Source organism: Sarcophilus harrisii, chromosome 3, assembly GCF_902635505.1.
Source record: "Sarcophilus harrisii chromosome 3, mSarHar1.11, whole genome shotgun sequence".
In the NCBI taxonomy this organism is placed as follows: Eukaryota; Metazoa; Chordata; class Mammalia; order Dasyuromorphia; family Dasyuridae; genus Sarcophilus; species Sarcophilus harrisii.
This window is the reverse complement of record NC_045428.1, coordinates 198,180,779-198,199,705: the sequence shown is the minus strand read 5'-3', so window position 1 is coordinate 198,199,705 and position 18,927 is coordinate 198,180,779. Positions and strand designations below refer to the sequence as shown.

Here is an 18,927-nt window from a genome sequence, read left to right as displayed (position 1 = left end):
GGTTATATATTGAATCTGCTGGGCAGAATTTAAGTTCCTTGAGAACAGGGATGATTTCTTTTTTGTACTTACGTTTCCACTGCCTTGTCATAGTGCCTGCACATAACAGATGTTTGTTGAATTTAGTCTGAGCTACAAAGTAGTGTTGGAAGATGCTATATTGTTATGGTGCCATGGGGTCTTCTGGAAAAGATAGAATAATCTTCTATAACTTTTGTTATATTTTTTATATAACAAATATATTTGTTTTACATAACAAATATATTTGTTTTATATAATAAATATATGTTATATTTTTTCTAAACTTCTATAACTTTTGTTATATTTTTATAACAAATGTTCCCTGGTAATATAGCTTCAATTTTTTTTAATTACATTAAATGAATAGAACCAGCTACATCTAGCAAAAGAACTCTGGGAAATGAGTGTGAATCGCTACATAGCATTCCCAATCCCTCTATTTTTGTCCACCTGCATCTTTTATTTCCTTCACAGGTAAATTGCACATTATTTCAAAGTCCTATTCTTCTTGTGTAGCAAAATAATTGTATGGAAATGTAACCGTATATTGTATTTAACATATACTTTAACATATTTAACATGTATTGGTCTACCTGCCATCTGGGAGAGGGGGTGGGGTGAAGGAGGGGAAAAATTGGAACAAAAAGTTTTGCAATTGTCAGTACTGAAAAATTACCCATGCATATATCTTGTAAATAAAAAGCTATAATAAAGAAAAAATAAAAAATTACATTAAAATATAATAGATTATTTTCCTCCTTATAAGTGTAAAGTCCAAAACCCAACTTTCCACGGGTTGTTAAGTTAGAGATAATAAATTGTAGGTTGTTCCTAGTTTTGAATGAACAGATTCTAATTTTCATTTGTACCTCAGATGACATGATTTTTAAAGGCATTTTTAACTGGTTAAAGGCAACCATATAGTTGAAAGTGCAAAGACTTCTTATGGAGGAAATCAGAAGAGACAAAAATGAATGTAAAAAAGACTGTACCTACTGAACTCTTGGCTGATTGACAGCCAGGAGAAAATGGATTTTTATATATTAAATTTTTTTTTCTCAGTAAATGATTACTATAAGTCTGTATACCTGAAGTATTATCCTTGAATTATCAAAAACATAAATAGGTGGGGATTAAGGCGAGGGAATGGAAAGAGGAGGCAGAGCTCTTATTCTATGAATGAAAATTAAAAATTCCTCTTCAGAGAAAAAAAAATCAAACTGCAAGCCTAATGTGAGAAATAGGCTTTTGTTTATTTTTATTTTCACTTGTAGTTAGGTTATTTCTTTAGGGGGGAAAGTACAGTTCAATATTTTTTAAAATAGGCAAATAATACAACTGAATAGAAATACCAATTTATTTATAATGCCTATATCAGAAGAAAAAGCTTTCATTAGAGGAAGAGGAAGTATAAGGAAACTTTAGTAAAAATTATGAAGGCAGTTCTAGGAAGTTTCAGTGACTTTATATACTTGGCACTAGTGTTTCACAAAGCTTATTTTTTCTCCAAACTTTTTCTTTTGTTTTCTGTGATACATTAGCATCACTCTTATTATTAGCTTTATTTGAGGATTAAAGTCAATAAAAGTGCTCAGAGATAAATTAAAAAGAAACAAGTAATAAGAGAAAAGACGGTATATAGAAATGAGAAAGAATAACAAAGGATACATCCGTAAAGCTTGGGAATCAAAAGGGAAGAGATGACATTAAGCTAGGAGAGGCACAACCATGGAATCATAGAAATCAATTTTAGATTTGGAAGGAACTTTAAAGACTATCTACATTCACTCTCCTAGTAAATAAGATGAAGAAACTGAGATATAGTGGGATTAAGTGACTGGACCAAAGTCTTACAAGTACGTAGTGACAGAACTAGAATGAAGACCTATGTCTTCAGACTTCTTGAACCATTTTTTTCCTGACCAAAAAATAACTTGACAGGGTTCTGTTCTGTGTGAAATGTTCTGAAGGGAAAGAGGTATCTTCTAATGGAATAGGAGGTTCTGTGTATCAAGATTAATGTGTAGTGAGTTGGAAGAGCATGGAAGAAAAAATGGGATAGAGGAAAAAATAAGAAGGCAATGCACTGAATTAGGATTAATGAGACCTAAGGAGACTGAATGTAAATCAACACATGCTATGTTCACTTCCTTTTTACTTTTTTTTTTTATCTCTCCCATGGTTTTTTTTTTTTTTCTTTTGCTCTGATTTTTCTCTCCCAACATGATTCATAAAGCAATGTGTATCAAAAATAAATAAACTTACTACAATAAAAAGGACTAATGGGAGAGGAAAACATAGTATATGACTACAGAATATAAGACATTGTATATTTTAATTTAGACAGTCATTTGGAAAGAAGTCATTCAGGTACATACAACTTTTACAGAAAAAAATATTGCTACAATGTTGAAATGCCAACTTAGATAACTTAGCATTATTCTTTGTAGAATACCCATGTAGTCACAATATAGCTAAGTCTGACTACATTTAACAGCAGGGTATCTACAGGTGGACACCAACTTTGCTGTAACCAACAGCTGATTATTTTAGAGTTGATAGCCATTGATGAGAAATTACCCGCCCAGTTATGATTAGAAGATTGTTGAATCTGACCTTTTCACCGTTACTATTCAATATTGTATTAGAAACACTAGCTATAGCAATAAGAGCTGAGAAAGAGATTAAAGGAATAAGAATAGGCAATGAGGAAGCCAAATTATCACTCTTTGCCGATGACATGATGGTATTCTTAGAGAACCCCAGAGATTCTGCTAAAAAGTTATTAGAAATAATCCACAACTTTAGCAAAGTTGCTGGTTATAAAATAAACCCACATAAGTCATCAGCATTCTTATATATCACTAACAAAATCCAACAGTCAGAGTTACAAAGAGAAATTCCATTTAAAGTAACTACTGATAATATAAAATATTTAGGAATCTATCTGCCAAGGGAAAATCAGAAACTTTATGAGCAAAATTACAGACCACTTTTCACACAAATTAAGTCTGATCTAACCAATTGGAAAAATATTAAATGCTCTTGGATAGGGCGAGCAAATATAATAAAGATGACAATATTACCTAAACTAATCTATTTATTTAGCGCTATACCAATCAGAGTCCCAAAAACCTATTTTAATGACCTAGAAAAAATAACAACAAAGTTCATATGGAAAACAAAAGGTCAAGAATTTCAAGGAATTAATGAAAAAAAATCAAATGATGGTGGCTTAGCTGTACCAGATCTAAAACTATATTATAGAGCAGCAGTTACCAAAACTATTGGTATTGGCTAAGGAATAGATTAGTTGATCAATGGAATAGATTAGGTTCAAGGGATAAAACAGTCAATAAATATAGCAACCTAATCTTTGATCAAACCCAAAGATCCCAGCTTTTGGGATAAGAACTTACTGTTTGATAAAATTGCTGGGAAAATTGGAAACTAATATGGCAGAAACTAGGCATTGATCCATACTTAACGCCGTACACCAAGATAAGGTCAAATGGGTTCATGACCTAGGCATAAAGAATGAAATTATTAATAAATTAGAGGAACATAGGATAGTTTACCTCTCAGACCTGTGGAAGGGAAGGTTTTTATGACCAAAGCAGAACTAGAGATCATTACTGATCACAAAATAGAAAATTTCGATTATACCAAACTGAAAAGTTTTTGTACAAACAAAACTAATGCAGACAAGATTAGAAGGGAAGCAATAAACTGGGAAAATATTTTTACAGTCAAAGGTTCTGATAAAGGCCTCATTTCAAAATATATAGAGAATTAACTCTAATTTATAAAAAATCAAGCCATTCTCTAATTGAAAATGGTCAAAGGATATGAACAGACAATTCTCAGATGAAGAAATTGAAACTATTTCTAGTCATATGAAAAGATGCTCCAAGTCATTATTAATCAGAGAAATGCAAATTAAGACAACTCTAAGATACCACTACACACCTGTCAGATTGGCTAAGATGACAGGAAAAAATAATGATGATTGTTGGAGGGATGTGGGAAAACTGGGACATTGATTCATTGTTGGTGGAGTTGTGAACGAATCCAACCATTTTGGAGAGTAGTTTGGAACTATGCTCAAAAAGTTATCAAACTGTGCATACCCTTTGATCCAGCAGTGTTACTACTGGGATTATATCCCAAAGAGATTATAAAGAAGGGAAAGGGACCTGTATGTGCATCGAATGTTTGTGGCAGCCCTTTTGTAGTGGCTAGAAACTGGAAACTGAATGGATGTCCATCAGTTGGAGAATGGCTGAATAAATTGTGGTATATGAAAATTATGGAATATTACTGTTCTGTAAGAAATGACCAACAGGATGATTTCAGAAAGGCCTGGAGAGACTTACACGAACTGATGCTGAGTGAAATGAGCAGGACCAGGAGATCATTATATACTTCAACAACAATACTAGATGATGACCAGTTCTGATGGATCAGGCCATCCTCAGCAACGAAATCAACCAAATCATTTCTAATGGAGCAGTAATGAACTGAACTAGCTATACCCAGAAAAATAACTCTGGGAGATGACTAAAAACCATTACATTGAATTCCCAATCCCTATATTTATGCACACCTGCATCTTTGATTTCCTTCACAAGCTAATTGTACAATAATTCAGAGTCTAATTCTTTTTGTACAGCAAAATAATGTTTTGGTCATGTATACTTATTGTGTATCTAAGTTATATTTTAATATATTTAACATCTACTGGTCATCCTGCCATTTAGGGAGGGGTAAGAGGTGAAAAATTGAACAAGAGGTTTGGCAATTGTTAATGCTGTAAAGTTACCCATGTATATATCCTGTAAATAAAAGGCTATTAAATAAAAAAAAAAAAAAAAAAAGAATCTGACCTTTTAAAGAAATAAGGCAAGGTCAGCCTTCTTATCTGTAGGATAAGGAGCAACTGTTTTCCTTATGTAGCTCTTTGTAATTGTCTCTAGCTCAAGAAAGAAATCTAGGCCAATGCCAGCCAAGAAAGAGAAGTTAGGGAAATGAGAAAAATGGGATAGAGGAAAAAATAAGGAGATGTCCATTGTATTTAAATTTTACCTGTCCCTCTTGTCTACTTGAAAAGAAAAAGAAAACAAGAAAAAATGTCCTATGTCAGCATCAGATTTTATTAGCCTTTAAAATGTCATCTTACTTTATAACAAATATATTTTTGTTTATTTAAAACCAGATTCAATAGACTTAATGATTTGTTCTTTCCCCTTTCTTAGGCTTACTTTAACCTTGTCTTGTCCAATGGACTTGAAGAACTTTCCCATGGATGTCCAGACGTGTACAATGCAACTAGAGAGCTGTAAGTCCTTTCATTGAAATAAGTTTTGTTTTATTTTTTTCTATCAATATCCTGCTTCTTTTTCCCTCCCACTGAGGGAAACTGATCAATAAGATTCATTTATCTATTTCCTAAGAATGCTCTTTCTTATACTAAATCAGAGACATTCATAATCTGAGATCTATAAACTCAATGTACATGAAGAAATTTCAAAGAGCCCATGAACTTGGATGGGTGAAAAACCTATAATATCTTATTTTCACTAACCTCAATTAAAATTTAACATGCCCTTCACTTATGAATATTATGAATATTATTTTAAGAAAGGGTCCATTACTGAAAAAGATTAGGAATTATTGTACTAAATGGAAACCACTTCTCAGATGCTTTCTAGAATAGGGAAGTGACCACAGAATCTTTAGCATTAATTCTGGGACAATCCTAACAACTAAAGAGACTTGTAATGTGGGTCTAGTATTTGTGCATTAGAGAACCAGCCTAGTTATGTTTGTAGAGCCTCTCTATCAGATTGGAAACTGATAAATTTGGGAACTTCAAAGATAAAGATGTGTTCAAGAAAGACTAGATTATCTATTTGTGAAGGCTAATCCCATTGTAGTCACCAAGTCAAATCAACTAGTATTTATTATGTATTTGTTATAGGTCAAACAAGGGAATAAAGGGAGATATCTATACAGGGTTGTTATAGAAAAAAAATTCAAGGGTAGGGCCAGAGAGCAATCAAGGTATGAATTTGCTTGGCTGTCCCACAAGAAACTTGTGGAAAGAATTGAGCAATGAAAAGAGGGAGCTACAGGTACAAAGTGACCTTTTAGATAAAGAAGTCTGGAAAATCAAATGTAGAGAACAGAGTGGAATCAAGAGGTTACATCAATGAAATCATAGATGTTTAAAATAATGAATGCTCATAAACTCAAAAGATCAGAGATCTATAGCTGAAAAAAACTGTAGGGACCAGAGTTCAACCCCTCATTTTGCTGGTAAGGAAACTAAATTGTGAAGAGATTAACAGTTATACAGCTAGTAAGTATCTGAGACAGGGTTCAAATTCAGTTCTACCTGACTCCAAATCTAGTGCATTATCCATTATGAAATCTATACCCTGAAGAACAAAATTCAAAAACTTCTTTAAGTTAAAAACAAAATAAACCCTTTTCTGCATGATATCAAGCACAGTGTAGACAGAGAAAAGCTTGCCAATATTTATAAATTTACTTCCCTCTGGATGTCCAGGTCTATCCCAACACTACCGGTTTTACCTTACTTCTAAGTAATCAAGTGCAAAATCATCATGCTCCCAGTGGGTCTGTTTTCAGTGAGGCATAAAGAGCAACGTAATTTGATTATCTGATTAAACAAATATACAGAAAGGTGAAAATGATTAATGTACTTAATGTTCCCAGGAGTTATTAATATTTTAAAAGAGGAACTTATGCAAAACATCTCTCATTCCTAATTAGAGATTTTTTTTGTTTGTTTAATAAACACAAAAGACATTTGAAAGAAACATTGCCTGATATGCTTGTGAGGTTGGAATAGGGTTGAGCAGGAATGGGGAAGCATAGGCCAACAGTGCTTAGAGGTAAGGGGAAAAGGCCAACTCAGGATCTGGGGAAAAGATTTAGAAAATGACACCTGAAATACTTCTTGCTTACTTTGCCACTTTGCTGAGGACCTGTGTGCTCCCTAAATCACTACACTATATCTTGCTAGTATATATGTCTTCAAATAGGTAATGCCTGAGATTGAGAATGGAGTTTTGAGCCAAGAGCTCTGAATTTTCTTTTTTTTCCTCTCTCTCTTTGGTGTGTTTCGCTACTTTGTGAATCAGAGATATTCATGGTGACTGAAGGCCTCACAGGGATTTGGGGAAATTTAATAACGGAGTGACTATGAAGCACTGAATTTTTCATTTAACGAATAGTAATTAAGGGACAAATATTAGTAGCACAGTTTCTTTGCAGCTAAGTGATGCAGTGGATATAGCTTTAGCCTGAAATTAGGAAGACAGGAAAACAAACCAAATCTCAGATTCTTACTAGTTACATGACCCTGGATAAGTCACTTTAGCTAATATCTGCCTCCATTTCTTCATCAGTAAATTGGAATAATAATAGCACCTCCTCTCTAAAGTTGTGCTGAGGGTTCAATGAGATAATATGTATAAAGTACTTTGTAGATCTTAAAGCAAGATATAAATGCTAGCTATTATTAAATGCCACTTAGCTTATTGTAGGATAAAATAGACTTTCCCATTAAATATATTACCAAAATACACACACACATAACATATACAGCAGAAAAGTCAGTTTTAAAGGTGTAACTAATCATGAAGTGAGCTTTAAATTTTATGATAGACTATATTTATTCTTTTTAATATTATGTTCCTCATGATCTGCTCAGCAGGCAGGAGATCCAGGTTTTCTTTCATCCCTACTCAACCATCCACTTAGAGGGAAGAAGAGGTCCAAATTGTTTTGGACCAAAAACACTCAAAGAAAAATATGTGCCCTAGAAAGACTGTTATTAGCCATTTTTCAATTGTGACCTCTCTGTGACCCCATTTGGAATTTTCTTGTCAAAGATATTGGAGTGGTTTGCTATTTCCTTCTCCAACTCATTTTTCAGATGAGGAAACTGAGGCAAACAGGGTTAAATGACTTACCCAGGATCACACAGCTAGTAAGTGTCTGAAGCTAGCTTTATTCTCAGGAAGATGAAACTTCCAGACTTCAGGCCTAGTTCTCTGTGCACTGCTTCACCTAAGCTGTGCTTTTGTGGAAGCAGATCCTATACTTGCCAACAAAGGTCTATATAGTCAAGACTATGGTTTTTCCATAGAAATATTTGGCTGTAACAGTTAGGCAATCCACAAGAAAAGCTGAGCGTTGCAGAATCTGCATTTTTTAATTCTGGTGCTGGACAAGACTTTTGAGGGTCCCTTAAATAATGAGGAGGTCAAATCCATCAATACTTAAAGACATTAATTCAGACAATTCAGTGGAAAGCCAACTATTGAAGCTGAAGCTTAAATACTTTGGCCAAATAATGAAAAGTTGGGACTAATTGGGAAAAGACTCTGATGTTGGGAAAGATTGAAGGCAAAAGATAAAGGGGACAGCAGAGGATGAGATAGACAGACAATGTCACGGAAGCAGTGATCATGAGCTTGGACAACCTTTGGGAGATGATAGAGCATAGAAGGGTCTGGTGAGCTATGGCCAATGGGATCACAACTGAACAACTGAAAAACTTCAACAAAAGTCCCACACTAGTCAACAAGCATATTAATAAGGATTTATAGAGCACTTCCTCTCTTAGGGCTTTAGTCTCCAAGCTTTACCAAATAAGGGAAAATGTGGAACAAAGAAGAAAAAAAGTCTATGGAATCCCTGTTAGTTCTAATTATTTATGATTCTTCTTCCCTTAATGTTGTTTTATTTTTGTTTTATTGGTTTTTGAGGGGTGAGAAGGACTTAGGTCTGTGGTTTCATTGGTGAAGGGAACTTATGATGAGAAAATTCTATAAATTCAAACTTTAAAAATAATCTTAGAGTGGGACAGCCAGATGGCATAATGGATAGGGCACTGACCCTGAAGTCAGGGGGATTTGAGTTCAAATTTGGACTCAAATATTTAATACTTACTAGCTGTGTAACATTGGGCTAGTCATTTAATCCTAACTACCTCACCAAAAAAATAGTCTTTAGAACGTTACCTACACCTTGAAAAGATGTTCAAGGATTTTTATTTCCTTGCATACATTTCTTCCTTTATTTTTTCTTTTTGGAAACAATAAATGCAGCTTCCAAAAGAGACTTCAATTAGGGATGTGGAAAGAAAAGGACAGCATATGGAATCTGAGGGTTGCTAGCTTTGCTATGTATTCTGTATCACTTTGGACAAATAATTTCTCTGAACCTAAATTTACTCATTTGAAAAATGAAATGGTTAGATTGATAATCCTTAAGACTCCTTACACCTCTAAATCTTCCTTCCTGCATGTTATAACCTAATATTATCTACACATGGAGCCTTGCCCTTCTGATTCTTTAGTCAAAGCTTTTCAGGCAAAGACTAAGACAAAGGAAAGGAGCCCCACTAAGAGAGACAGAGATCTATTAACTTTGCCATTGATTTCTGTATAACTCTCGCTGAGGTGCTGTTCTGCAGTAATTTTGTTGAAAATAATGAGTATGTTACAGGTGAGAGCTGACTTGTCTAAGCCTCTCCACTGCATACTTCCCTACCCAATCTCTATGTTCATTCTTGCATAAAAATAACAGAAAAAAAAAAAAAAGGAAAAGTTATACAGGAGGAAACAAGTAGCCATTACTTCTGGAATGTGATGTTTTGACTTTTGCATACCTAACAGATAATTCATTGTTTATCTATGCAACAAAAATAGAGAACTTTTTTTTTTTTTCCTGAGCTGACAATGATTCTTTCTGATGACTCAGGAGTGATATGACATAGGATCTCAAATGATCTGACATATGCTTTTCTCTATAGTCATCCTAATAAGAATGATGAATCATGTTTTATTTGCATAGTCTGTCCATTTATCTGCCAAGTATCCACCTCATTAACTAAACTTATTAAGATTTAACTATAATAACTTGTAGCAAAAAAAAGGCTTGTTGCCTGAAAAATTTAAAGATCCTAGGAGTGAAAGAAAATAAATAAAGGAAATGTTTAGAGAGATCTCTGATGAAAAACTCATCCAAAAACAGGAATTAAAGATTATTTTACATCTGGAAAGCTATAGAACTGTGCTACTATTTAAATGACTGTTTTAAATGTTTGTGCTATTAAAAACCATTTTTAGTCTTTAATTTAATGATAAATCATAAATAAAATCCAAAGAATTTTGTTTCTTTTGATCGAATTTAAGATTTAAAGAAGAAAAATAGATCGACATTAAGTTAGTTCCACTTTATTAGCACATAGAATGAAGTCTGGAAATTAACCTTCAATTTTTCATTTTAATTTCACTGGTAGTGATAAACATTTAGGTTTCAATTATATATACATATACATAGCCTATTTGTATATATTAATAACATATGAACAAATATGCATATACACATATACGTATACATATATGTGCATATGTATAAACACATACCTACACACACATATGTAGATATGTATATGTGAATAAAGAATTATCCTTAGAATGAGAAAAATCTGGCATCCAATGAAACAAATAGAAAATTAGGAAAATTCTACTTCTGTAAAACATCTGTAACTTAACATCTTAGAGCTCAGCTTAGAAAAACTGAAAATTATAATTTTCCAGAGTTAGAACTTGAATTCAATTTTATCTCCAGCATATCTACATCACATTGCCTCTTCATGATTATATAACTTTTTATAGTCTCTTCCAGATTCATTGAGCAGTCCTATCTACCTCAGATATATCTTTTATTTTGTTTGTTTTTTCCATATCATTCATTAAAATTTTATACTTTCTAGGAAGTATCTATCCATACTACTGACCAAGGTGTTTTATTTACTTTAGTTGGCTACACCATGAATGACCTGATATTTGAGTGGCTAAGTGATGGCCCAGTACAAGTGGCTGAGGGTTTAACCTTACCTCAATTTATTTTGAAAGAAGAGAAGGAACTTGGGTATTGCACAAAGCATTACAATACTGGTAAGTATTCTTTCTGTTCAATTAAGACTTTGGAATTTTCTTTTTTTTCACATAAGTCGAAAAATAAAATAATCCCTATTCTCCATATAGTATCTGTAATTTAGGTTATTTCTCACTTGCATATAGTATTTAATATTAATTTAGAGATTATATATACATAACAAGCAAATTTAATACAAAAAGTCCTTGTGATCTCTAGAACATGTTAGGAGAGATAACTTCCCTGTAACTCATTTTGAATATGATCAACTGGCAAAGTTTTAAACCAAGTGTTCAAAGAGAAACAGTTAAAATATAATTTCTCCTGAAGAATACAGTTAAGAGATTTTTGTTCTATCCATATGTTTATCATCTATTATCTATTTATCATTCTTTCTATTTCTTTTCCTTCCTCCTTCTTTCCCTTTCTCTCTATCCTTCCCTCCCTCCCTGTGATCCTCCTTTCCTTCCTCCCTCCGTCTCTCTCTCCTCTCTGCTTCTTTCCACCCTCCCCCTCTCTCTGTGTCTGTCTCTGTGTCTCTGTGTCTGTCTGTCTGTCTGTCTCTCTCTCTCTCCCCATCTCTCTGTCTCTCTTCATCTCTCTATCTCTCTCCATGTCTTCATTTCTCTGCCTCTGTCTTTTCTTTTTCTCTTTTGGTCTTATTTCTGTCCCTCTTTCTTTCTATCCTCCTCTCCTTTCCCTTCTTGTTTTCTCCTTTTCATTGTCTTCTCTTCTTCTCCTTCCTCCTTCTCTCCCTTCCCTTCTCCTTCTCCCGATCACTTTCTCTCTTTGTCTCTATTTCTCTGTCTCTCTCTATCTCTGTTTCTCTCAACAGAAAGGTAAGGTGACTTAAAAAAAACTAAGTGATTTTATGAGTCTGAGGTCTATCTGGGAAGAATGGCTACAAATACTAAAGTTTATGTATAGGAAGCAAAGCTAGAACTTTAGCCCTCCTATAGCCCATCCCTGTTAGCCCTCCCCTAGCCCATCCTACTGTTGCATTGGTATGCTGGATGAAATTACTCATGAGGGTTGGCACTCTCTGCCTTAGTAAAACAGGGGATAATAACTTGTTTGTAAACCCAGAAATAGAGACATCCTGCTTTCCAGTACTTCACAGTAATAGGATCTTGGATAAGATTCAGCTGGCTAAAATTCAGCTGGCTCCAAGGACATAACCTAGGGGGGGAAATGAAATAGTATTGAGAGGCACTGGGGACAATATCAGACGTGACAATGACAGTTCTATATTTGTACCAAAATGTTCGTGACCATCCAGTGAAAGATGCTGATCTTCCCTTTGAAGATTTGGCACTTAAGTCTATGCATTGATCATACCTAGAATGAATAACAGTGAGGCTATATCTATTCAGGATGTCTTGCACAGGTGCAGCCCTGAGTAGTTTATCTGCTTAACACAATAGATCATGAAGGCATATGCAAGCTCTCAAGGTCAAACAGCTAGTTGATGGATGCAGTAGGACTAGAATAAAGGTTTCCTGACTCATGATCCAGTGTACATGCAGCCACATCACATTATCTGCCTGCCTGTGCATCTCTCCTGATGCTGGCAGAGATTGGTAAGCATTTCCATTTATTGTTTTTTGTGCAGTAACTAGTTCAGTGGTATCAATTAAATGGTCAATATCATTGAGAGGCTGAAGAAAATATGCCAATTGCTTCTAGTATAGAACATTAGACTTCTCCATAGATTATTATTATCTTCTGGGCATCCAGATTTCTTATCTGGTCACTTTTTAAAGTATCCAGACACTATAGTTTAACCAAGAATTCTTTTTTTTTAATCTCTTATGAATCTTGCTACATGGGAAGGCATGATCATTAAAACTTTAATCCTATCTAAGGAAGGTAACCCAAGATAGCAAATTAAGGTTTGGACCTTACTGGGGTTCACTCTCATATTTCCCTGATTGTTTCTCATGCTTAGAATTCTCTTCTTTGTTTCTATCTCCTTGGCTTCCCTGAATTCCCTCAGGTTTCAGATAAAATCCAGTCTTCTACTAGAAGTTTTTCCTATTCCTCTTTAATGTTAGTGCTTTCCTTTTGCTTTATTATTTCCAATTTATCCCCTATATTTCCTTATTTGTACATAGTTGTTGTTATATTGCCTCCCCCATTGGACTGTGAGTTCTTTGAAAGTGGGGATTGTTTTGTGCTGTTTTTATATATTTTTAGAGCTTGGTATATTTATAATGCTTGGTGACTAACGAACATTTAAACAATATTTTATTTTTCCTCCAATTATATAGTAAAACTTTTTAAAACATTTTTTAAATTTTGAGTTCTAAATTCTAACCCTTCTTTCCTCCCTCACTTCTCCTCCCATCTCTAAGATGTGTAGCAATCAGATATAAATTATACATGTGGAACCGTGTATCACATTTCCATATTAGTCAGACTAATAGGTATTAATAAATGTTTGTTGACACTGACTGACTCGCTATATGATTATGGGAAGGTCAGCTAATATTTCTGACTCTCCATACTTCACCTCCATCACTACCACCACCTGTTTTTCGTCTTTGATTTCCTCAATGTAGGATCGTTGTGGTGAAGGATCGCCTCTCTTTTTGTTTGTATTTGCATCCTTAGAACTTAGCATAGTGTCTGGAACATAATAAACACAATAAATGCTTTCAGGTAACCTGCCTGCTGCCAGGAAACTCTATCACTATAAGATAAAGTTAAATTGTTTATTTGTTTCAGTGGCAAGAGATTCTATGCTCGAGGCTCTGCATAACTTTAAATTCCAAATTCCTCAAATATAATCTTGCCTACCCTGATGCCTTCAAAATCACTTCTATAAATCAGTTATGGAAGTTAAATGGTCAGTTTAATATAGCCTCAAAAAATAGCAGATTTTTAGGGGCAGCTAGGTGGCACAGTGGATAGAGCACCAGCCCTGAATCAGGAGGACCTGAGTTCAAATCTGCCTTAGACACTTAATACTTCCTAGCTGTGTGATCCTGGGCAAGTCACTTAGCCCCAATTACCTGAGAGCAAAAAAAAAAAAAAAGTAACAGAGTTTTTAAGTGGAGGTAGAAAGAAAAAAATGTCAATAAAAATTCAACTGATTGAAATAATTTATGGCACATTTCTTTATTCTGGGATTCTCAGTTTCCTTATTTATAAAATGAGGGAATTGAACTCAATGACACTAAATTTATGATTCTACAATCTTGTAATGTGTTACTATTTTTGCATTAAAATAAGAAGTCTACTGAACATTTGGAGGTGGTTATTGTTTTCTATAATTTTATTTTCATCTCCATCTTTGCTCATACCCATATTCATATCTATATCCATAACCATATCTATATGTCAATCAGAAAAGGTTATTTATTGGAATAAAATGAAATATGAGGTTAACTCTACAAAATAAATTTCCTATTTACAGGAAAGTTCACTTGCATTGAAGTCAAATTTCACCTGGAGCGCCAGATGGGATACTATTTGATCCAGATGTATATTCCTAGTCTATTGATAGTCATTTTGTCCTGGGTTTCATTTTGGATCAACATGGATGCAGCACCAGCCAGAGTGGCTTTGGGCATCACCACAGTTTTGACAATGACAACCCAAAGTTCTGGTTCCAGGGCCTCACTTCCAAAGGTAAGACTTGGTTACTTGTTTGTCTGACTCCAGTTTCATTATAATTCTTTTCTACTGGAAAAACCTATGTGAATATTAATATATGTTAATGTAAACAAATAGGAGGTAAATATTGTGTTTGAATGTACTTGAAACAGGGATGGTGGAAAATAGCATGTTTGAAGATGATAGCCATTTAGATTTATCAAATTCAGATGCACATGGTAAAGGAGGAGAGGGAACTAGGATCAGGAAATTACTCAAGAAAGTTACTGAAAGTCCTTCTGATTTTCACTTTTGTTGTTCCTCAACGATTTGAATGGTTGGTGCAAGAAAACCTACAGGGAATCTGTGTAGACTAAAAATGACTTAGGGCATAAGAATTCTGTAAACACAAACTTGTTTGATTACTCTGACTGACCAAGTCACATACCTATACAGAAATTGAGTTATGGTCTTGAACTTTGAATGAGATGTTCTCATGGATAAAAGTTTGAAAGAATTAATATGCAGTATTATGATAATGTAGCTTAGTTGTTTAAAATAGCATGTACTAATATATTGAATGTTTCTAACAGATTTAATGCTGTCAGTCAACTAAAGGAATCATCAAAGTGGTAGATTTTCAGACATCATGGCAGTCAAGGAGGTGGGCAAGATACTATTTGTAGCACAGGTAGACCTTTTGGTAACTTTAAAAAATAGTATGTTGATGGCTCATTCTTCTGCAGCCATGTAAGATGTCATGTTTGCATGTAGATGTATGTAGAAATATGTTTAAACTGAGATATAATGTGCAGAAAGTTGATTATATAAATCACTAAGAAATTCCTAAAATCAATTTTGATTCAGAATATTTCCTAAAAACTCAAGGGAAAACCAGAATAAATAAATGTTAGTCTATTTCTTGAACAGAGGACATTGTGTCATTAGCAAAAATTTTCCTAAATTATTTATTAAATTTACATCATCCCACCTCTTGACTGCTTTGATGTCACGTTCAAATGGGTTGCATGACTTTAATGACAAAATTCAAAACAAAAGATAGCAATTGTGAAATAGGCTTTCTTCTTTTAGCAAAGATAATGTCTTGGACAAGCAAACAGATAAAGCATGCATTTATTGTCCTAAAATGCCTTGTAAAACTCAGTAAAATGTCAGCTATGATAATGATGATAATGATGATGCTAATAATGGTGACTATAATGATAATAATGGTGATGATAAATAAATGAAAATTTATTTATTAACGTGCTTACTAAGGGCCAGGCATTATGCAGACTATAAAGATAAAAATAATACAGTCTTTGCTCTCAGGGAGTTTATATTCTAGTGAAGGAGGGGAGATAGACATAGATGAAGGGTAATCACAACAATAAATAGAAACACAAAACATTAACCCTTTTCTATATCCTTTCTTACATTATAACTGATGTATTTGCTAACAAAAGAAGAAGGTGCAATATAAGAATGGGAGGGAAGATGTCAAAAGATCCCCAGATTCCTGGCATGAATAGTTGTAAAGTATAGTCAAGGTTATCTGATTGTAGTCCTTTAAAAGATTTGTCTTCATTCACTGATTCATTCAACCTCTACTACAACTGAGTATATGGGAGTCTCCAGTCTAAATAGGTTTGTTTTGGGTGGAAAGGAGTGGCAATGATGGGACAGATGGCAAATTGTTGTTATAAGATATTTAGAATGGATTGTGAAAATGATGATGATGATGTAGAGGAAAGATTGTGAATACAAGAAACAGTTATCTAAAGCTTTCAAGTTACTTATATTTCAATGTTATGTTGTACTTTGAATGCAACAAAATATATAGATGCAGATGACAGATATACCTAATACGTGCAAGCTATTGTACTAGACATGGAAAACACAAAGGCAAAAATTAGAGTCCTTGATCACAAGGATCATTCATTTGGAGTATAGAGTAGTAAATAGAAAGTAATCTGAAGTGGGACAGAGAAAAGTAGGGGATAGGAAATATCAGAGGTGGTTTCTCGGAGGTGATGGTACCTTAGTGGTTTTGAAGAATGATGAGGATTCAGAAAGGCAGAGATAAAAAGAGGTTATGATCCTGATATAGGGCATAGCCCATAGAAAGGCTTGGGAGACACAAACTGAAATGCTGAGTTTGGGGAATGGTTAGTAATCCAGTTTGGCTATGTATTAGATAGAATAATATGAAATCAATTTGGAAAGATAGATTGCAGCCATTTTGAGAGAGATTTTTCTGAGCTGGCCTGAAAAGTCTATGTTCTACTGAATGAATAAAAAGTCTACATAAATTTTTGTTTACCTGAAGAAGGAACAAATAGGGATTTTTTGAGGGAAGAAGATATTTTTGCTTTCATGTGAATTTATATTACCAGTGATACCATCCACCCCCACTATCTCTGCCTCCAGCTGGCATCAATAGAAAGATCACTCCTCAGCTAGAAAAAAAAATTAAAATTCATTTTGAGCCTATTTATTTGTTTGTTTGTTAATTACTATTCTCCTATTCACTTTCTTTCTCACTGTATACCATGACTTGATTCCCAGAGTAAATACATGATTTAAGTTTGACAGATAGCTGAAACATAAATTGATGTAATTTTAAATAGCATTAAGTCTTCAAAGAATACTAAAGAATAACAATTTGTTTTCAGATAGAGAGCTAGGATATTTTCAATTGATATATTTTGATAATACCATTTCTATGAAATAGAAATAGTCAATAATCAAACCACCATTATATTAGATGATTTGTATATATCCAGATAATATTGTACTTTATCAGTTCGGTATAGTAGATTATTGCTGTTCATGAGCAAGTTACCTGTTTTGTAGTCTAATCATAGTTACTTCAGTCCTCATCTTTGTTTTTACCCAGTTTACTTGCCAGCTATCAGGTATTATATTTTTGTCTAACCCATAGCATTGAGAGAGACAAACACTCAGACACAGAGACAGACACAGATACAAAGAAACAGACAGAGACAGAGAAAGACAGATGGAGAAAGAGATGATGGTGTATTTATATAGATACGGATGCATCAGTACATGTAGGTATATGTATTTGATTCCTCTCCAAGCTCCATTCCTGATACCCTTTCCCCCAACCCACTATGGCTTCCTCCTCTTGAAAATTTATTTTGTCACTGATTACCTCATGTTGGAAGCAATTCTATCCCTGTGTACCCTTTCTCTGATTTGTCAGTTAATAATTTGACTTTAAGAAAAGTGCCCTGTCATGTTTTTATTTCTCTCCGGGTGTTCTCCATTACGCTCCTCCTTGACTACCTTCTTCTTTATATGTATTGTCTTTCCCTTTCAGAATATAAGCTCCTTAGGGACTTATAGGAACTGTCTTTCTTCTGTTTGTATTTATATTCTCATCACTTAGCATGTGCATTACACAAAGAAAATGTGTTTAGTAAGTACTTATTGACTTGTTAATTTGATTTCACATAAATGTACTGCATTCTAAAGAAGTTAATACAAAAAATAATCCAAGTTCTAGAAACTATATCATATGACAAGTTAAATCAAGCAGTGGATCATGCTCTGCACCTGGAGTCAGGAAAACATGAGTTCAAATTTGACTTCAGAAATTTATAAAGTTTTGTGACTTTTATAGACATTATGCTTTCAATTTTCTCTTCTGTGAAATAGGGCTAAACATAATGTCTACTTTCCAGGGTTATTTTGAGGATTAATAAAAAGCTATATAAATATTAGCTATTATCATCATCATTATTATCTTACACTTCAGTTCCTATAATAAGTATTTGTAAAAATCAAAACAAATCCAAAGAATAAAAATAAATAATTTTATGTTTCATTATTTGTTGTAGAATATAAAGATATGGACAAATCCTATGAAGAATTAGACAAGATCTTCCAAATTGTTTAAACATATGCTTTCACATTCAGTGAAAGTGATATTGAGCACTATGTCAGTGCTGAAAAAATGACAGGTATTAAGAATAGGAAGAACCAAAACTTATAAAGCACAGAGATATTTTATACTTATATATTACATATGCGTTTTGGTAAAAGAATCATACAATCATAGGCTTGTAGTCCCAGAATCAGAGATCTAGAACTGGAAGGGACATTAGAAGACATTTAATCCAATAATCTAATTGTAAAGGACAGTAAAAAAAAGATTAAGTCATCTGCCCAAGGTATCATAAGTAATGAGCATCAGAAGTAAGATTTGAATGCAGTTGACACTTTAGTAAGTGTTCTTTCCAATGTATCCTGAAAAAAGAGAGGAAACTAAATTGGTCAATTGCTGAAAAAAAAATCACATAAATT

At 33.7% G+C, this 18,927-nt stretch overlaps 1 protein-coding gene across 2 annotated transcripts in view; it reads left to right on the top strand.

Moving 5' to 3' along the window:
* GLRA2 (glycine receptor alpha 2) overlaps positions 1 to 18,927 on the top strand; it is a 303,585-nt gene that overhangs the window by 137,028 nt on the left and 147,630 nt on the right. For both annotated transcript variants that reach the window (XM_003765562.2, XM_003765563.2), the window contains exons 5-7: positions 5,277 to 5,359; positions 10,884 to 11,021; positions 14,420 to 14,634. In XM_003765562.2, the coding sequence (XP_003765610.1) occupies positions 5,277 to 5,359; positions 10,884 to 11,021; positions 14,420 to 14,634 (436 nt within the window). The remainder of the gene's footprint in view (positions 1 to 5,276; positions 5,360 to 10,883; positions 11,022 to 14,419; positions 14,635 to 18,927) is intronic.